At 45.7% G+C, this 21,617-nt stretch overlaps 1 protein-coding gene across 1 annotated transcript in view; it reads left to right on the top strand.

Moving 5' to 3' along the window:
* The window catches only part of MEGF11 (multiple EGF like domains 11), a 318,441-nt gene that overhangs the window by 283,602 nt on the left and 13,222 nt on the right, over positions 1-21,617 (top strand). The window contains exons 18-23 of the mRNA XM_033167284.1: positions 474-602; positions 1,925-2,053; positions 6,154-6,282; positions 6,655-6,885; positions 15,779-15,897; positions 18,753-18,819. Of these exons, the coding sequence (XP_033023175.1) occupies positions 474-602; positions 1,925-2,053; positions 6,154-6,282; positions 6,655-6,885; positions 15,779-15,897; positions 18,753-18,819 (804 nt within the window). The remainder of the gene's footprint in view (positions 1-473; positions 603-1,924; positions 2,054-6,153; positions 6,283-6,654; positions 6,886-15,778; positions 15,898-18,752; positions 18,820-21,617) is intronic.

Below are 21,617 nucleotides of genomic sequence, written 5' to 3'. Positions count from 1 at the left end.
TTTCACCCCGCGGTACCTGTTGCATTATGAAACTGTGACCTTTTGGGCCAATATACTGGCGTGTCCTGCTAAATTTCACTCACACCCTTCCCTTTCTGCACAGCCCACTTCTCTTCCCCCGTGATTCCTTCCTGAAAACAGCAGGAAAGAACTGTGTGCCAGTATGCCTCCCCAAATTTTGTCACTTTACTCCTGCGATTTTCCAGGTAAAGGGAAGGCTGCAAACTGGATTTTTTTCTAGAATCAAATAACATGGAAAGCAGCACTAAGCATTTACTATATTCCATTCATTTTCTGGAAATGGTTTTTATATTGTGTGAAAGCTTAAATATAAAACAGAAATTAACAGTTAGGGAAACATTGAGGGGAATGGAGTAAACTACCATGTGAATGCAGCCAAAGTGGCCGGCCTTTCAAAAACATAGATATATGGAAATATTGTGTAATTGTTTTATCTCTTTCTTTCTCTCCAGCATGCCCTGTTGGCTTTTGGGGTGCAGATTGTTTTCATTCTTGCAGTTGTCATAATGGTGCAGTATGCAGCCCTCACGATGGAGAATGCAGGTGCACCCCTGGCTGGACGGGTCCCTACTGTACACAACGTAAGATTTACAGCTTAAAACGATGGTGGTGGTGGTGTTTAGTGGGAATGTGTTTTTTTAAAAAAGCATGCACTGCCCCCTTGCGGTAGCTTCCTGCATTGCATCCTTTATCTATTTGTGTACATAACATCTTAATTCCCCAGCACTTACTTCCAAGGCAGACACGTCAACGTTTCTGCAGTGCACTAAATTTGTTTTGAGACAAAGCCAAATAAGACCACCAGATTTTTTGGAAACTAGGAGATCACTTTCCTGTGTCCTTCCAGGGGAGTTGCAGTTTTTAAAACCTGAACATTTGGAATTAGGAGACTTTTTAAATGCAAGCTTCTGCATCATTACCAGCCAAGCTTTCTTAATTAAATAGTTGAAATTGGGGTAGGGCTGTTGATCAGTGGTGAAGCATCTGCTTTGCATGTAGAAGGTCCCAGTGGAATCTCAAGGTAAAGCTGGGAATGTCCCCTGCCTGAAGCCCTGGAGAACCACTGCTGCCTGTCAGTGCGGGCAATACTGAGCTAGATAGACCAATTGTCTGGTTCAGTACAAGGCAGCCTCCTATGTCGTTGCGTAAGAGTCACACTTCAACATGTTTACAAGGCTGACTCACACATTTAAAGAAAACATACTGATTTCCTTCTGGGTCCCTCTCCACCCATGCTGTCCCTACAAGTCATAGGAACATAGGAAGTAGCCTTATACTGGGACTATTGGTCCATCCAGCTCAATATTGTCTACACTGACTGGCAGCGGTTTTCTAGAGTTTCAGACTGGGGTCTTTCCCAGCCCTACCTGGAGATGCCAGGATTTGATCCTGAGACCCTCTGCATGCCATGGCAGATGCTCTACCACTGAGCTACCGTTCCCTTGTACATGCAACGAGATTGCAGTCTGTGTGCCTGTGTACACAGTAGTTTGTACAAATTGACACTTGCACACAAACAAGGGGCAGCTTGTACCTGTGTTCTCTGTAACCTTTGAACAAGCCTCCTGTGATTTGATCGTGGGAATGGCATGCACAAACCAAAACAGAGCTTCAGTCACCTGAGCAATTTTGAAACTGATTTTTTTTTTAGCTGTTGTTGTTTTACTTCCAAGCAGCTTAAGGCAGCGCATAGGTTCTCCCTGCCACACCCAACCTTTTTATCCTCAGAACAAGCCTGCAAAGTAGGTTAGACTGAAATAAGGTGACTGACCCAAGGTCGCCCAGTCAGCTCCATAGCTAGGTGGGGACTTGACTCTTAGGCTTTGCAGGCCCCCTGGTTTATTTTCTACTTATTTACCTCTTTTTTTCTTTCCCAATTTCTTTCCCATTCTTTCCACCCCAGGATGTCCAGCTGCTTTCTATGGGAAAAGCTGTGCCAACGTCTGCCAGTGTCAGAATGGAGCGGATTGTGACCACATTACTGGGCAGTGCACATGCAGGACGGGGTTTACGGGGAAACAATGTGAGCAAAGTAAGTTGCTGTTGCTGACCTTCTCCCCTTCATCCTAGGAGGGTCTTTCCCTTCAATTGAAAATGAGTATGTGTGCGTGTCCCCAGATCCCATGCTCTGTTTCAAGCTGTGGGACGCAGCTGTTGCAGCTAATTGCAAGCCACCCTTCCACCTTCTGTTACAGCAGCGGTGAGGAACCTGTTTAAGATCATAAGAAGAGCCAGTGGCTCATTTAGTCAAGCATCTTGATCTCACATTGGCCGTTCTTCTATCAAACAGCTCTTACCACCAGAAAGTTCTTCCTGGTGTTTAGTTGGAATCTCCTTTCTTTTAACTTGAATCCATTGGTTTGGTTCCTACGCTCTGGAGCATGAGGAAACAAGCTTGCTCCATCTTCCAGCACTCCTCTTCTCCAGGCTAAACATACCCAACTCCCTCAACAGTTCCTCATAAGGCTTTCTTTCCAGACCTTTGATCATCTTGGTCGCCCTCCTCTGCACATGTTCCAGCTTGTCAATATCCTCCTTAAATTGTGGTGTCCAGAACTGGACACAGAACTCCACAGAGTAGTCCAGGCATGGCAGAATAGAGGGGGACTATTCTATTTCTCTTGATCTTGACACTATACTTGTGTTGATGCAGCCTAGGATAGCATTAGCTTTTTTGCTGCTTCATCCCACTGTGGACTCATGTTCAGCTTGTGGTCTGCTAAGACCCCCTCAATCCTTCTCCCATGTGTTACTGGCAAGCAAGGTGTCCCCCATCTTATAAATGTGCTGGTGGTTCTTCCTGCCAAAGTGTAGAACTACTGAAATTCATTTCATTAGTTTGGGCCCAGTTCTCCAACCCGTTTAGTGCTCTCAGACCAACTGTTTAATTATCTGTTCTAGGAACTTTCCTTGTATCGATGTCAAGCTCACCGGTTGGTAGTTACCTGGGTCTTCTCCCCCCTTCCCCTTTTGAAGGTGGTGACAATATTACTGCCTCCGAATGTGGAGACAGAGCATAGCCATTTTGGCTAGCCTGCATTTGATAGCTTTTTCCTCACTCCCACAGGAGTCAATCTGAATGGCGTTAAAAGAGGATTGGACAAAATCATGGAGGCAGAGGCTATCGATGTTTACTAGCCACAGTGGCTAAGCCTTCATCCATGGTCAAAAGCAGCAAAGCTTCTGAATACCAGTTGCTGGAAACCACAAGAGGAGAGGATGGTTTTGCACATGGGTCCTCCTTGCAGACTTCTCCTGGGTGGCGACTGTGAAAACAAGAGAGTAGACTAGATGGGCCACTGGCCTAATCCAGCAGGCTGTTCTTATGTTCTCGTGTTCCTATCTCCTAGCAGAGGCTAATCCAATTAAGGCAGCACACAGCAACTCCTAGAATCCACCTTCAGACGCTTACAAAGTACAGGTGGTGTGTCTTTAATATCATGTCAGCTTTTGCTGCGTCCTGTTGTGCTTATTTATTTTTTCAGGATCGGGAGACCAAAGAAAGTCCTTCTTCAACATAGTGCATAGTTCGGCGACGGCATCTGCTCCCACAAACATGCAGTGATGGCCGCCAACTTGGATGGCTTTCAGATGATGGAGGAGAAGGCTATCAATGATGATGGCCGTGTTCTGCCTCCAGCTCTGGAAACAGTGTGCCTGTCGCTGGGGATCACAGATGGGGAGAAGGCTGTTCAGCTCCAATCCTGCTTGCAGCTTTCCCAGTGGGGCATCTGGTTGGCCACTGTGAGAACAGGCGGCTGGACTAGATGGGCCCCCGTTTGCCTGATGCAGCTGCAGGGTTCTTCCTATATTCTTATGTATCTATCTCTTTTATTTGGGGCATTTTTATTCTGCTCAATTAACCATGCTCTCTCTGGACAGTTCACAAATTTTAAAAATCAATGCATGGCAAATATAGTCAAAGGTGAAAACAAGCAATACAGAAGCAAAAAAAAAAAAAAAACTGGCACAATGATCAGCATCAATGCCACATAAAACCATCAAGAAACCACAGCGCAAGATCAATAAAAACTATTCAAAAACCACTAAATCCAACAAAGGAGGAAATGAAATAGTCCTAAGTTCTAAAATGCACAAAACCTCAGTGATAAAAGAGAAGTGCTTACTTATCCATTCTGATGAAGAGCTCTAGAGAACTCCAAAGCTTTGCTCACTTTTTGTGGCAGGTAGGTTGCCCTATCATGGATTTTAGGCTCCCCACTCCACCCATGGATCAGCAAATTATAAAAAGGGCCAGCTAGATCAGGCCACAGGGGGCCCCTCTACTCCAGCATCTCCTGGGTCTCCTACCAACTCTCAGCACCCTTAACAAACTACAGCTCCCAGAATTCTTTGGAGGAAGCTGTGGCTGTTTAAAGTGGTATCATAGTGCTTGAAATGTGTGGTGTGAATATGACTATGGCCTTACATGATTAAAAAAAAAAAAAAGCTCTCCCTACAATTTAAGGCAGAAAACAATGTTGAGAGCTTAGAATGGGTCATTTGGAGCCAGCTTCCTTGTCCCATGTTCACATTCAGGGCTTTAATGCTGGTTTTTGGAAGGGAGAGAGTTGCCCTTCCTCCAGTGGACTTTATGAAAGTGTTGCTGCTGGGCTGAGCAGCCTGTTTCTGATGGGACCAAGGAGGTGGTCACCTTGAAGGGGCTTTGCTGGTTTAGGGCGAATAAAGAGTACAGTTGACTGGCGCTTCCTGTAGAACTCCCCCTTCTTCTCTCTTTCTCCAAAGTCTCAGGAGTTTCCAGGCCGCTTTGCAGCCTTCCTTTCTATTTCTTACAGAAAGTTGCCCAACGGTACATTATAGGCAGCCTCTGGATTTATTGTCCGAGACCATCATGGTAATTGCTTGAATAAATTATGTCACTGGACATTCAATCATTTTGTCTCTGATAGAAATACAGGGCAACCAAACTTTCAGCATCCAGGAGGAGAAAAAAAGGGTGGAAGAATGCAGAGCTAAATCATGGATACTTTTGTTGTCAGGACTGGCTTGGGGCCCCTACCCCTTCCAGGAAAAGCGTCCTTTCATGGACTCCTTCCATTGCTTGTGGACCTTAGCCAAATTATTTAGCTGTGGTGGAAGCAGTCCAGGCGGTCCTCAGCCATCCACAATTGCCCAGTGGTAACCCTAGGTGAGGGGCATTGTGGGAAATCTTAAGGGTGTCTACACCCAGACACCTGGTGCTCCTTGGGAGTGTTAGGCCAGAAAAATTATTTTTGGGAGGGGGCATACACAGGGCAGGCATCAGCAGCAGACCCCTGTAGCTGCCCAATGATGCCAAGCGCTGGCGCCATCCCAGGATATTGTTGCTGCAGCAATGAGAGCAGCAAGGAACACCCATACAATTTAATGAAGTATAAACTTGCTTTATTTTAGTGGTCCCTGCAGATTTATGAAATTGTGTTTTATGGTTGCTGTTGTTTTTACCGTTTATAAATATTCATAAACAAATTAAATAAATGCAGAAGAATAGATGGCAAGAGCTCTGCTGTCTTCCTGCCCAAGTCATAGGTGGGCAAACCTATGGGCTGTGTTCAACCTGCAGCCCTTTGGCCTTACTATCTCCCACCCCACCCCCACCTTCCCAGCCTCTCCTGCTCCTTCCCTGCTGGAAGAGATTCCCTGCCTTAAACACTGGAGAGCTACTGCCAGCCAGTGTAGGCAATACTGAACTGGATGGACCAGTGGTCTGGCTTGGTATAAGGAAATTTCCTCTGTTCTTGTCATTACTGTTAGCTGCCTTGAGTAATAGATACATGTTAGAAGAGCAGGATATATGAATCATTATACTGTACTAACAAATCCTCCATTTAAAAATATACCATAATTTCCCGTGTATAAGACTATATTTTTTCCTCAATTTTTGAAGTTTAAAATAAGGGGTCGTCTTATACACAGATAAGTGCATAGTGCATTTTCTTAATTTGGATTAAAAAAAATTAGGGATCATCTTATACATGGGGACGTCTTATACGCAGAAAAATGCGGTATATCTAAAAATGGTCTCTTCTGGTCAAAGTTCTCACCGACCATTTCACCCTTTTTACACATGCACACACAGAGCTTTCTTGCGGTCCATGGACCCATAAATTTTCGCCCTTTTTGAATTTGCAGAATGCCCCCCAGGAACATTTGGTTACGGTTGCCAGCAGCTGTGCGAATGCATGAACAATGCGACCTGCGACTACGTTACGGGCACCTGCTACTGCAGCCCTGGCTTCAAAGGAATCAGGTGTGACCAAGGTGAGACAAAATCCCTTTGCCTTTTCTTTCAGACTGAGTGCCCAAGTGCATATGTATTTCGGCAGCCTCTCAGATAGCGATGGGTGAGCCCAAGCATGGGACTGGCAAGATGAGAAACTAAAATTGATATTTTTGCCCATCCTTTTGCCTTGGGGTGTGTGGGGGGGGGGGGAACCCTTGGATAGGGGCAGTGAGTTACAAAATATTTTGCTGGTATTGCAAATGTTTCCATCCAGTATTTGTAGCCCAGAGATTCCAAAGAGCTGGGAGGGAGGGAGGGAGGGAGGGAAGGAAGGAGAGATAAACGCCTCTCCTTGCAAAATGGGTTTCTGCCACTCAATTTAACAGCGCATTGGGAATTATTTTTAACAGCGGCTCTCATGATGGAAGAATTAAACCCCTATACTAAAATTAGTCCCGCTCTTGGATCGGAGAGGCATTCAGTGGGAGCCATCATTGGGATTATTATCCTCCTGCTAATTATTATGGTTCTGCTGGCACTCTTCGTGTGGTATCGACGGAAGCAGAAGAAAGGCCACGACATGCCAAGCGTCTCGTACACGCCAGCCATGCGGATGACAAACACCGATTACTCACTCTCTGGTAAGGGACACTTCCTTTCCTTATGGTGATGCAATGCGGGCTCTGACGCTTTTACGAGGGAAAGGAAATAAATGTCAGTTTCTTTTTGGCACAAAGGACTTCTTCATTTTCCTCTTGGACATTGCCCATTCCACGAAGTCTTAACCTGGATATGTAGGGAGGCCAGGACAGGCACAGGCTGGTGGGTGGAGCAGAGAAAATAGCCTCTTCCCCCGCACTCCTGCCCACCAAAAAGCAGCAGTGAGAGAAGGGCCATAGCTCAGTGGTGGAGCATCTGGCTTCCATGCAGAAGGACCCAAGTTCAGTCCTCGATGGAATATCCAGATAGGACTGGGAGGTAACCCTGCCTGAAACTGTGCTGCTGCCAGTCTGTGTAGACAACACTTGGGTTAGATGGGCTGGCGGTCTGCCTATGCCCTGTGTTCCAATGAGAGTCAGAGAGGCTGAGTTTCTCTAACAGCCTTTGCCGACAGCTGTGCTAGCTGGGAGCTGGAGTTCCAAACATCTGGAAGGTGCTAGGTTGGTAAAGGCTGAACTGCAACATTCCAAGGCTTGGTTCTCTAGAGGGAAATTCCCATAAGAAGTCAGTGGAAGTTCAATAGCAGAACTATACACACACACATACACAAAATGCACAGATTATTTGTGTTCTGGAAGGAGTTGCACTCCCCCTAAAAGAAACAAAACCAAGTTTGAGATTTCACGGTGCTTTAGGGACCAACTCTGTCATCTAAGGGGCGCGAGTGGCCTTGATGGCACGGACCGCTCTTTGCCATCCTGGGCTGCTGCATCATCACCCATGACCTCTTTCCGGACAGAGATGCCCTAACTTCAGTCATCCATGCTGGGGTAGCCTCTCAGTTGGGCTACTGCAATGCATTGTACTCGGAGCTGCCCTTGGAGACACTTCAAAAACTGTGGAGAGGGAAGAATGTTAGAGTGCTACCTAGGAACACCCAACTTGCCGGTGAAGAAAAGGCTGGGGTGGGTCCTGGTCCATTTCTGGGACCAATTCAAAGTGTTTGCGCTCCCTGCTATAGCCCAGGATAACTGGCAGGTCCGTCCGCCAGCCCATCTCTACAGGGGTCTGCCCCAAGCTGTGGGGTCATCTTCAGAAGCCTCTCCCTGGGAATGGGCAGCAATCGGAGAAAGATGCTTCTGGGTGCTGGTGGTGGGGGTGCCTCTATTGCAGAATGCCCTCCCTAGAGTGGCTTGCCTGGCACCAGCCGGGTTGTCGTTTCTTTGACATCAGCTGCTTTGGTGTCATTTTAGCACCAGATGGAAACCTTTATTATATTGTTTGTTTATTGGTTTGTTTGTTTGTTTGGAAGAGTGATAGACAGTTTGATCAAAGAGCTGTCTTAAAGTGGGGTAAAATCCACAAAACTTTTTTTTTAAAGTATACACATAAAATAATCACTAAGACACAGATAAAAGCACTAAAACTTTTAATAGTGAATAAAGATAGCTGCGTTTATATTTTCTTCTCTCCCAGTTTCATCTTCAGTGTTTGGTTCTCATGCTGCTCTTTTATTTACTAATTCAGATTTGCACTGTTATTTTATCGCTTTTGTTTTAATATGCTTTTTTCATGGTGCATGGTTGTATTTTTATCTTTATTGTGAGCTTTCCCAGGAAAGTTTCTTTAAGGGGGGGAGTGTGTGTGTGTGGAACTACCAACCAATTTCAACAACCCTGACAACAACCTTGTAAGGTTGGCCAGTAAATAGTATGACCCTCAGGTTGCAGATGGATGACTGAAACTGGGATTCCTTTGCCTCAGGTCACTTAGTGTGTCCATGTAACATTTGAACTTGGTGCTTCTGGCTCATAGCTCAGGGCCCCTCTAGACTGGTGAATGGTAGGGTTTGCAAATACCTTCTTCAGCATGTCATTGATTTAATAATAATTCACTAGTGGTGCATTTACACTGCACATCAATCTGCTTTATTAATTGGTTTGCAGTGCTTCCTCGCTGTTACCAGATTATTGCCATCCCCAAGGGGCTCTTGAGCTGTAGCACAATGAAAGTGGGACCCCAAAAAGCACATTGGGGGTATTTAAAGATACAGGATTTCAGCAGGAAGTTGTGGGGTATGCACTATTTGGAAACGAAGCGGTGTTCCCACCTCAAAATGTTTGCGAGTGAAAATGGAGTTGAAAGCAAGGCTCATGGATAACTGCCCTAATACCATCGCGAGCGCAGATTATCATGAATGCACAATAAAAACACGAAGTCTGGAAGGGCTCTCGGGTGCAGCCCAACATTCTATGCCACCACCCACAGGCACCGTTACAGATACTGTTTTATGCCCCAAAGCATAAATTGGTTTTGAAGAGCTCCAGTTGCTGTAGCTCCCTCAATTTTATGATTTTGTGAGATTGTCAGGGAGTCCACAGAGCTCTAGTCCTTGGGATTACTTGGAACAAAACTCTGATGGATAAGCCACCCAGCTTGCAAGGTGGAGAGGCAAAGAGGGGGCTATATATCCTCTTCTTCCGAATTGCCCAGACAGTCTTTTGCCAGCGTCCCTGGGGGAAACAGCCATAAACTTCCTCCAGCAGTAATGCTGCAGAAAACTCCTTTTTGATGAAATGCATCCTCCTTGCAGAGAGGGTCGTATCCATCCGTAATTCCAGTGGTAAATTGCTTGCTGTCTGTGGAGAGTACATCTAAATTCCTGGAAGCCACAAGGTTCTCTGGAGAGACCTATTGAGAGTGAAATCAGGGTTTGGAGAGGGGGGGGGAGGGTCCCAACGCCATTCTCCCAAATTATCCCTTCCCACCCTGTGGCAAAGCCCTCTTGGCATGGTGTCCAACCTCACTCCACAGTCACCTTTCAACCATGCAGTGTACTGAGTATGACCGTTGTGTCACTGCCAGCCTTTCTCCTGCTAGTGCATGCAGCAACCTGCTTAGGTGAGTCAAAGTAGGGGCAGTGGCGAAAGAAGGCTCTCCAGCACCCGGTGTGGGGTGTCAAGGGGCAGGGCGAACCGGCCACAGGGGCAGGGCAAGCCTCACAGCGGCGCATGCACAGCACCAATACGGATGGCACTCGCGTGGCGCCGATACGGGCAGCACTCAAGCAGCACCCATACAGACGGCGCCCGAGTGTAGCCCTCAGCCACCTGCCATTTTGGCACCCTTCTCAGGGTGACACCTGGGGTGGACCGCCCCCCATCCTACGCCCCTAAGTAGGGGGTGGGGATAGATTTGGTTTGCATTTAAAGGCAATTTGTACTTTCTGACACACCTTTCAAAATCCACATGAGTCCAAATCTTGCAACCAAGTTTTCCGGCAAAGCAGTATGTACAAAAATATATATATTAGGGTAAAGTGTGCAATAAAAGGCATATATTAGTGAAAATAGCATGCCAATATGTGTATCTTATGAAAAATTGACGCTAAAATACTGGTGTATTTTCACAAGGAAGTTTTTTTTTTTAATGCAAACTGATTTTGAAGAGTGGATAACTGGACTAAAAGGAGACTGAGAGTTTCTGTGACTTTGCCCCAGCCTATCTGATGAACCTAACTTGGGATGGGATGGGATCCCATGTCAAAGGCCAACTCACTTTCTGCTGAACTACATTTTTATTTTATTTCATAAAATTTATGCCCCACTTGATTGTAAAAAAAATCTCAAAGCACTTTACAAAAAGGTAACACAATAAACTGAGAAAAATCGCAACCATACTTTAAAACTTAAAAAATTAAAATAATAAAAACAGATTATAATTATGTACACTTTCAAAGCATTTGGGTAGGCTTGTTTGAACAAGGATGTTTTTATCGGGCAATGAAAAGACTATGGGGAAGGTGCCTGCTTGATCTCAATACACAGGGAATGCCAAAGTGCAGGTGCTGCTGCTTTAACAGTTCTGGGAGACCTGGGTTCAAATCCTACCCTCTGGTGGAACCACCCATGTAAAAAAAAAAAAAAAGGCCACAAACTACCTTAAAGTTGAAGAGCTATTTATTTGCACTCAGTGCTGTCTGGACTGCCAAACACAGATAAGGCAGAACCAGGCTCTGGGCAATAGGTCTCAGGGAAGTTGATCTGGGCCACCTGTACCTAAAGTGGCCTCCTTCAATTTGACAAATGCTTTCTCATCTGACACTTCTGCAGTGAAGTTGGCGGCATCAGGAACTCCACAAGGTGTCAGAAGAGCCAAGTGTATCTTTAAAAAAAAAAAAAAAAACCTCCCAAGTGGCTTGGATTTAAAATGAATTTACTTAGTGCTGTGCCAGAATTTATTCTGTGTTTTGTTGTTGTTTTGCCCCTGACCATTTTCCCTCAGTTAATGAGAGAAGAAATTGCATTTGAAAATTATCAGAGAGGAGAGAGAATGTCAGGAAAATCCTCATGGGTGATGGGCAGAATTTTTGTTGTGCTTACCTTCCTTATGAGGAGGAGGAGGAGAAGAAGAAGAGGAGGAGGAGGAGTTTGGATTTGATATCCCGCTTTTCACTACCCGAAGGAGTCTCAAAGCGGCTAACATTCTCCTTTCCCTTCCTCCCCCACAACAAACACTCTGTGAGGTGAGTGGGGCTGAGAGACTTCAAAGAAGTGTGACTAGCCCAAGGTCACCCAGCAGCTGCATGTGGGGGAGTGGAGACGCGAACCCGGTTCCCCAGATTACGAGTCTACCGCTCTTAACCACTACACCACACTGGCTCTCCTTCCTTTTGAGGTAACCCAGGGGCTGTTTGCGAGTGTCTTGTCTTTCATCCTACAAGTTGTATTGTGCATTCTGCTTGTCTGCAGTTCCTGGAAATGCTATTACATCCTTGGGTGGGCTTAGCTCTAATCGCAGGAAGGGTTGAGTAGGCTGCCCACTTTACTCCTGTCGGCTGTTCATTAAAAAGGAAAGTGGATAGGCGGGGTACCTTTTTCACAGCAAGGGCCACATTCCCTTCTGGGCAGCATTCTGAGGGCCACATCATGCAATTGATGGAAGGGCCTAGAGGCACAAGAGGGTTGAGCAAGGAATGCAGTGTGCCTTTGTGCACTAGGCTACTTTCTATAAATGCTCTCATACACACCCTCTGTTGCCATCCAGGCAAGCAAGAGGCATTACGAGAGTTCAAGGACACTTTCCAGTAAGGCAAAAACCCTCAAGGAGGATGGAGAACAGGGCCTAGACTAGGGTGTGTGGCCTTGGGAAAGTGCTGGGCTCCAGATAGAGAGGCTTGGGGCCACATGCTTCCTCCAGGCTTGATGTCCCCCACCCCTGGTTTAAATGAAGTGAAGTCACTTCAGCAGTTGAGGGAACTGGGTAGCCTGGAGAAGTGAAGACAGGGGATGTGATAGCCTTCTTCAAATAACTGAAAGGCTCACACACAGAAGGTGGAGCAAGCTTGGTTGCTGCTGCTCCAGAAGGCAGGACCTGAACCAATGGATTCAAATGACAAGAGACAAGATTCCGCCTAGGCATTAGGAAGAACTTTCTGGCAGCAAAAGCTGTTCAGTAGTGGAATGGCCTGCCTCATAGAATCATAGAGTTGGAAGAGACCACAAGGGCCATCCAGTCCAACCCCCTGCCAAGCAGGAAACACCATCAAAGCATTCCTGACAGATGGCTGTCAAGCCTCTGCTTAAAGACCTCCAAAGAAGGAGACTCCACCACACTCCTTGGTAGCAAATTCCACTGCCGAACAGCTCTCACTGTCAAGAAGTTCTTCCTAATGTTTAGGTGGAATCTTCATTCTTGTAGTTTGAATCCATTGCTCCGTGTCCGCTTCTCTGGAGCAGCAGAAAACAACCTTTCACCCTCCTCTATATGACATCCTTTTATATATTTGAACATGGCTATCATATCACCCCATAACCTTCTCTTCTCCAGGCTAAACATACCCAGCTCCCTAAGCCGTGCCTCAGAAGGTAGTAGACTCTGTTTCCATGGAGGTTTTCCTACAGATGTTGGCTGGCCATCTGTCAGGGATTCTTTAGCTGTGATTTCTGCATTGCAGGGGGTTGGATTAAGATGGCACTTGGGACCGCTTTCCAACTCTACAGTTCTATGATTTTATGACTTTTTAAGAAAACAGTGCAGTGAGCTTTGTTGTGAGGAAAAAGGAAGGACTTCACCTAAAAACAAAATCTCAAGGGCAAAATCTCAAATCCCCCTGTCTCATGCCCCAATTTAGGCCCATCACGGGGTCATCTCCATGGGGCAAGTCAGGAAACAAAAGGCAGATACCGACACACCATCCTTGTCCACTGCACAATGAGATGACAACCCCAGTTGCACATCCACCGAAATCAAAAGACCTTCTTAAGCAGAATTTTTAATTGGAGGGTGGATTTTGGCACAGCGCTAATTTATTCATTCCAAGTCTGCTCTTCTCTATCTGACAATTAAAGTTTGATACCAGCCTTGAATTAACCAGAGGGATCCTGCAGAGGTACTGGTGGTCCCAGCAGGGTGCTGCACTCCCGCCCCCAAACCTATATATCATTCGTATCCTTGAATAATGAAGTTTTCGCTTAACAAAGGAAGCACCCAAGTGTGCCGGTGAATTTTCCAGTTCAGTTACCAATGTTTTTGTTTCATCGGTAGAGGTCTCCCTCAAATTAAGATTTTTAATTAATACAAGGTAAATGAGAGCCTGCCTGCTTGTTTTTCTTGTTCTTGCTTTCCAAAGCTGCTTGCTGTTCCTTGCATCCTTATCGGTCTTTTAATTCATCTGGGAGTGGTTTAATTGCTAAATTGAGATTGTTTCACTCTTCTGAAGGAAGTGTTGCTATTTTGATCTTTATGGGGTGGCGGTTTTTGTTCAATGGCAAGGCAAATGGATTGCCAACAGATGGTCGTTAAAGTAGGCAGCTCTGCATCCCTTAAATAGTTGGCATTCCTCTCTGGGTCGTCATAGACTTTGGCCGAGGAGAAGGTAAAGAACTGTCACTGATTCATGGATGTTGTTAACCTCAGGGATGTGTCTGTGCAGAATGAGGGCCCAGGAGAGCTGCTGCTCTGTTCCCTCCTATGTGCCTGTCACAATTTTTGCTGGCTCTCTCTCAGGAAGGCGCTGCCTTTTCCATGTTGCACCAAGGGATCAGGCTCTCTCCGAGCCCTGTTGTGAATAGCTTTCACTTTTGTACTTAAAAAAAAAAAGTGTCAATAAAAAACTCAGACATCCTGCATGCATTGCACAGGTTTGCATGGTTATTATTTATATTATTTTTTGCATACTTTACTCTGGTTCTGAGGGGGAAGGAGGGGCTATTAAGAACATAAAGGGAGCCCAGTTGGATCAGGCCAAGGAGGTGGAACATGCCAATTGTGGCTAGTAGCCATTGAGAGCCTAATTCCTCATGAATCTGCCTTAAACCCCTTTTAAAGCCACCGTAGTTGATGGCCATCACTGTCTCCTGTGGAAGCGAGTTCCATAGTTCATGCGTGTCATGAAGAAGTACATTATTTTATCTGTCCTGAACCCTGAGTTCTGGTATTACTTTTCTCTATTCAGTTGCACTCCTCCCCCATCTGTTTCCCCATTGCTGCTGCTGCTGTTACTGACAACAAAATAGCAGCGGTGGTGGGCCCAGGCTTAGCCACAGCGGTTCCCCTTGAGAGCCATGTCCTGGCTTAAACCACGCCTCGCCAGAGCAGTTTCTCCTCCACCTACCCGCCTGAGAATATTGTAGTAGACAAGCCCAATGATCAGTCTTGGCAGTGGTCTTCTGAAAGCAACTACCCTCCCCAGTACCTGATCTTGAAACTTGAAAGACCAGCCATAGTCCAGAGCATCACATTTGGGAAGTATGAAAAGACCTATGTCTGTAATTTAAAGAAGTTTAAAGTTTTTCGGTGGGACCAATGAAGACAGCATGACAGATCTGTTCCATGGCTCCACATGATGCATGTCTCGAGAGACAATAGAGTGCACCTCTGGGGGTGAAGACAAGCCACTGCGCCAGCAGAACCAAAGTGACCTCCCTGAGGTGCAAGCCTGGCCATTGTGTATGGAGGTCCTGAGCAGCCTAGATGACACGACCCCCCTCTCAGCCTCACTGATGTGGTCCAAAGGAAAGCAGAGCAATACATTTGGCACCAGTTGGGCTGCAGGAGTTGCTGGAAGGAGGCATGCATGCAAAGCGCCATCCAAAGGTCTCAGAGACTCCACTCCAGATTTGTGTAGGATTTACTCATTAGCTTTTTCTTCTCCCAAATATATCCTGCAAGGCAGCCAGCAGAGGTTGAAGAGCAGAGCTTTTCTTCTCCTAGATGGGTTACCTTCCCAGATTGATGAGCCCCATCTGCCCCTCACATCCCTCTACAGCACATGTAGAAGCACAAAATAAAATCCTTCTTTAAACAAATTTAAGGTGCAACCCACACTGGTCAGTTGGGCAGGGGGAATGGGAAATGGAGGAGAGGAGATGGAATGGCTTTCTGGGAAGAGGGTTGGGCTGGCTGGAACCCTGAACAGGAGTACTTCTGCTAGGAGGTGCAAATGCCCTGCAACTGTTTGTTGTAGGTCCCACTTGCATACATCTTAATTACGAGGTGGGGTATAAACATACTATACATGGTCTCTAGGTTTGGATGGTCTTGCACATAGAGCTTCATATTTATATGCATCCTCCGGGCTTCATTCAAAGCTTATTCTTTGCACCGTACCAGAGACTGAGTCTTCCATGGTCCCTGTCTTCCACAATGTGGGCTGTGGCTGAAGGGAGGGGGGCTTCGCAAGCAAGGCAAAAATATTCCTGGCTTGACTGATCAGAAGTGGTGGTGTGGTTTTGTAACCTAACCTGCCTGTGTGTGTGTGTGTGTGTGTGTTTTAGCACATAGGAGTGTTCACATAACACTCTCTCCCTCTCTCCCCCTCCTTCCTCCCGTGCAGCTCCAAAAGAGTGTTGTGATGACTTGTTTTCTCCCCAGATATATCTCAAGGTAACAACAATGCACACTGTTTTTCCAACCCAAGCTACCACACCCTGCCATGTGGTGTGACTTCACGGTTCTTTCCCAGTAATCTGGATGGAAACCTCTCCAGTAAGGTAGATATGACCCTTGTCTTGCCCTCCATTCCTGGCACCGTTCTCCCCGGTTCAAGGAAATATGCCGTAATGGTTCTGTTTAGTTGTCATGGCTGAATAAGCCTGGGGTAGGCAAAGTGGCACCCTCCAGATGGAATACAACTCCCATCATCCCTGGTCATTGGCCATCTTGGTTGGGGCTGGTGGGAGCTGGAGGTCAACAACATCTGGAGGGCACCATGTTGGCTGTCTCTGGAATAAGCTACCCAGCTCATGGACAACCAGTGAGGTGCTTTCTAGATGCTGTTGGACTATAGTTCCCATCAGTCCCCAGCTAGCACAGCCAATGATAAGGGATAATGGTAGTTAAGAGACTGCTGGATCAGTTAAATGGTCCATGTAGTCCAGCATCCTCTTCTCACAGTGGCCACCCAGATGCTCCAGTTGGAAGCTCACAAGCAGGACCTGAGTAGCGCAGCAACTCTGGTCACCTGTGTTTCCCAGTAACTGGAATTCAGAAGCATTACTGCCTCCAACCATGGAGGCTAGAAACCATTGATAGCCTCTATGAATTTATCCATTCATCTTGTAGTCCAACAACATCTGGACAGTGCCACATTGGCTAACCTTGACTTCAGTTGGTGAAACTGATCATGCTGTTGCAGTCCTCAGCTTACAGAGGTGGATCAAAAGAAGAGTCAAATCAGGTGAAAAACGACAAGGGGTCTTCCTTATTGTGGCTTGAGGCAACAGCTTTCTCCAACCTGGTGCCCCCCAGATCTTCAGGGCAGCAAATCTTATCAGCCCCATACTAGGGCTGTTGGTAGGTGTAGTTCCAAAACATCTGGAAGGCATCAGGTTGGGGAAGGTTGGGGTACCTCCTTTATGATGCACAACTTTTGTCAGGCATTGCAGCAACCCAACATGGCTGCCTTTCTGGAATTTGTCTCTTTCAAAAGTAACTCCTCTGTTGTGCATCTAACGAAGTAGACCAAGACTCTAAGAGAGCTCTCATGACAACAAAGCTCATTAGCTTTTAAGGTGCTGTAAGACGTGGTCCGATCTGCTGCAACAGATTGAGATGCTCACTCTTTATAGAAGATTTGGGTTCTTCCTGGTCACAGGTGGATCCATTCTTTCTCCCTTCTAATTGCATAGTTAACTTATTGTCTCTGTCAAGGACTGGTCTTGCAATGGTGTTCTCTGACAAGGGTGCAGTGCCCTGTTGCAGGACTGGCTGTAGCTCAGTGGCAGAGCATCTGTTTGGCATGCAGAAGGTTACATGTTTAACCCCCCAGCATCTCCAGGTAGGGCTGGGAATATCCCCTGTACAAAATCTGCTGCCAGTCAGTGTAGACAATATTGAGCTAGATGGACCAATGGCCTGGCAGATTCCTATTCCTATTTCCTTGTGTCTTAAGGGAAGGACCATAGCTCAGCAGTAGAGCATCTGCTTTGCATGCAGAAGGTCTCAGATTCAACCCACATCATCTTCAGGTAGGACAGGGAATGTCTCCCAAATGAGGACAGCCACTGCCAGTTACTGCATAGGCAATACTGAGCAAGATGGAGCAACGGTCTGATTTGGTGTAAGGCAGCATCCTATATATAGGAACAATGCTTCCACCCTAGGATTGGCTGGCTGGAAAGTCACATGCTAGAGCACTTCTTCATTGAACTCCCTCCCAATATACTTTGACTTGGCACCACCCACAACCAGGTTCTTTGTAACTTCAGTTCCCTGTTCTAACCCAGCAGCACCTTAGCCTCCATTCATGATGGTGGGAAGAGGAGCTCAGAACAGCTTGCCATAGCTCCTTAAGGGAAATTTGCCAGGTGCATCGTGACTGATGTGTCTGTCAGATGCCACTCACAATAGAGAGCCTTTCCCCCCTCCTTATCATGAGACTAGGAACATGGGAAAATTTGCCCTTTCCAAACAATATGCAAACAAACACAGCTATCCTCCAAAATTCAAAATGCAGCCCGAAAAATGTATAGAAGTGCACATATTAGCGGAACTTATTCATAAGAAGGCATGTATTAGTAAATAAAAATTAAAAAATACAGAAATGCATTATATTAAGAGGAGACACTTGGGGGGGAGTGTATATTGATGAGAAAATTTGCATACAAATAATGGGGGGGAGGCACACTATAATGCTGATGAATTTTTGCAAGGACTTTTTTGTTATAATTGCAAACTGATAAGAAAATGTGTTGAATTGAAGATGAGGAATTGAGGGTAACCAAAATTTACAGATTTCCCATCCCTACTTGAGATGCTGAGCGAATCCCAGTTGCAACAGACTGAATTGTTTCTGCAACTACCTCCTGAAACTGTTTGGATTTTGCTGATGAATCTGTTTTGAGCATAGTGATCTCCTCCAAGGTTGCTGATTTTTTTCCTTGAATTGGAAGAATTCCTCTCCATTGTGTTGATTAAGTGAACCTCCCTCTTTTCCTATTAGTTTTGTGACTGCATGCTAGTATCATTTTGTGGTGGTGGTTTTTTATATATATATAAAAGGTCCTTCCCCCTTCACTGTTTTCTCTGGGTTGTGTCTTAATTTGTAAGTCATTTGCACAAGCACCTGAATATTCTCTTGGGGGTGGGGGAGGCAGTTGTGGCTCCCCTGTCCTCCTCAGCATGCTCTGGTGTAGCCAAGCTCATCTCCTTCTCATCGCATCTTCTCTGTCCTGCCAGTTTCCAAAGTTCCCAGTGAGTCTAACTAGCTTGTTCCAAGGAAAGACTCTCAGCTTCACTTCCCCACCTGCCTATTTCAATTTCATTTTTTCAACCCCCCTTGGCTTTGTTGGTGGGGCTCTTTAATTGCTTCTGCATTAACTCCTTGCTGTCGTGACTCTTTGAACAGCTCAGTAATAAAATCCTTGACAGACGCACTGCCGACTGGAGAGCTTACGGCTATCTGAGTGATCTAGGTCAGTAATTTTCATCCATTAAGTCATTTGAAGTTCCAGGTCCATTTAAAATATGAGTTTATGCAATCAAAAGACCCTTGCACAGTTGATTCCTTTAAACAGTCCATTGTAGATTTTCTAAAAACCTACCCAGGTGGGTTTTGTCCTACCACAAAGTCTGTTGGAAGTCCAAGTCTTTTGTTTTGTTTAATGCTGAATTTCACAGGCGAAGACAGTTTTGTCCAGGCTCGGGAGAGTGCCTGTTTGGTCAGTTCTCTTTATTTAGTGGATGCGGGTGGTGCTGTGGTCTAAACCACAGAGCCTAGGGCTTGCCGATCAGAAGGTTGGCGGTTCGAATCCCCATGACGGGTGAGCTCCCGTTGCCTGGTCCCAGCTCCTGCCAACCTAGCAGTTTGAAAGCATGTCAAAGTGCAAGTAGATAAATAGGTACCGCTCCGGTGGGAAGGTAAACGGCGTTTCCGTGCGCTGCTCTGGTTTGCCAGAAGCGGCTTAGTCATGCTGGCCACATGACCCGGAAGCTGTCTGCGGACAAACGCCGGCTCCCTCAGCCAATAAAGCAAGATGAGTGCCGCAACCCCAGAGTCATTCGCAACTGGACTTAACTGTCAGGGGTCCCTTTACCTTTACTAATTCTATGAAGACTTTGGGCTTCTCCACACTTGCTCATGTCTTGCTGCTTTCCCCTGGGGAAGACCACTCTTCAGTGCTCAATCAGAGCAAATGGAAACAGGGCGGTTTGTGGATTGCTGTTTGTTCCAGTTTAAAGCTAGAGTGACTTTTCCCTGGGAAAGGAGCAGGGCAAAGGGGAAAACTGCTTTGGCCCATGCTTTCTAGGCATGAGACAAGAGGAAGTGTAGACAAGCCCTTTGTTTCAGTGCTGCTTTCTGTCATAGAGGTGGCACTATAGCACTGCTTGTTATATGGAGTCTGATGGTGAAAATCTCATACAGAGATAGCCAACAGTACTGTAGTGGCAGAACACGTGCAGTGCAGTGCAGTGCAGTGCAGTGCAGTGCAGTGCAGTGCAGTGCAATGCAGTGCAATGCAATGCAATGCAATGCAATGCAATATTAGAACATCAAAGGAAGAAAAAGCACTTTGATTCCAATCTAACCACAGAAATACTCTTCTTCTTCTTCTTCTTCTTCTTCTTCTTCTTCTCCTCCTCCTCTCTCTCTCTCTATCTATCTATATATATAAACATTTTCCAAGTTGTCTAGCAAGGCATAAGCAGTGTATCCAACTGATATTGTCAGGCTGCATTTATATTTATATATTCTCTGTTCCTGATTCCTGGCTTTATTTACATAAAATCGTTATTAATTGACATTCTTAGTGAATCACTTTCAGGTTTCATGACCATGAAACGGTATATAAATTTTGTGAAATAAAACAATTGTTTTATTAATTTTTAATTGTTTTATTAGATACTTTTTATTTCTGTTCATTATTTATTCACTCACAAGGCACCTAAAGTTTACTAAGCACTGTGTAGAGATTTATTCAGTGCTGTGCAAGCTCACAGTCTACTAGACATGATACAAAAGGGGGGGAAAGTGAGAAAGGAAGAGGAAAATCAAGCAAATTCAGATGCCAGTTCTTTAAGTTGCGTAATTGATCTACTAGCTTGAATGGCCAGTGAGAAGGAGGTGGTACTGTGAGAAAAGGATCAAATGGCAGCTGGTCCCAGATAACCAGATGGAATGGGCTTGGCTACCATGTCCTCTTCCACAGATGCAGCCAGATGGAAGTGGGAGATGTGGAGCCAACACCAGCATTAACAGTTTCAAGACTAACTACTTTCTGCATACCCTTTTGCTCCTGGTTTTCCTCTAAATTCTCCCACCCTGATGCAGTTCATACTGAGAAGTTCATACTGGCCATGATCACTGAGCATTCAGGAAACATTAGGGCCAAACAGAGACCAACTCTTGTTTCCTGGGTGCTGAAAGTTCAGAATGAAACTCCCTCATCCACATATATACACAGAGTGGCGAACGCCACCACTGATAAATTTCATTGTGGGATGGTTGATCATTGGAAAAGACTTAACAGGCCAGATCAGGCCAACAGTTTATTACCTCTAGACTAAGTTCTTGCTCATCACAATGCACTTTTCTTTTTCTTTCTTCTTTTCTTTTCTTTCCATTCTAATGACCCATTCAGCTAGATTGTCCATCTTTAATTGCTTTGGGGTGGATATAGCGCTGGCACAGGTTTGCAAACAGCAAAGAAACAGGGAAGATTCAGGTGTCTGTATATGTGCATTTCTCCCTCCCACAGAGAGTTCTAGCAAAGTTAGTTGGGTTGCAAGGACGTACGACTTTCCTGCATTTTTAAAAATACCGCTTTTTTCAATTCAGAGACTATAACAGGAGTGCAGAACTTGTGGCCCTCCAAATGTTGTTAGATTCCAGATCTTGCTATTCCTCAGTTCCCATCATTCCTGGCCATAGGCCATGCTGTCTGGAGTTGAAGGGCATTAGAATCCAACAGCTGGAAGCCTGCACTACAGGCTTGTCCAGTTAGTGATTTCCCAATATCTTTGTTTGATGGCTTGATCTGTGTGTGTGTGTGTGTGTGTGTGTGTGTGTGTGTGTCTGTAGAGAGTCTGGATACTTTTCTTTTTGGCTGCCCATTGCAGCCATGTCACCTTTCTTCTTTGGCGATCACTCGTAGCCGAGTAAGATTGTCTTCCATGAAAACGGTCTTAACAGTGAGTCTGTAAGTGACTTTGGCGTTCCAATTCTGGATCCACACGTCCTTCCACAGGTTTCCGGGCTGGAGTTGATCACAGT

This window comes from Lacerta agilis, chromosome 13, assembly GCF_009819535.1.
Source record: "Lacerta agilis isolate rLacAgi1 chromosome 13, rLacAgi1.pri, whole genome shotgun sequence".
Taxonomy (NCBI): Eukaryota; Metazoa; Chordata; class Lepidosauria; order Squamata; family Lacertidae; genus Lacerta; species Lacerta agilis.
This window is presented reverse-complemented; position numbering and strand designations above follow the sequence as displayed.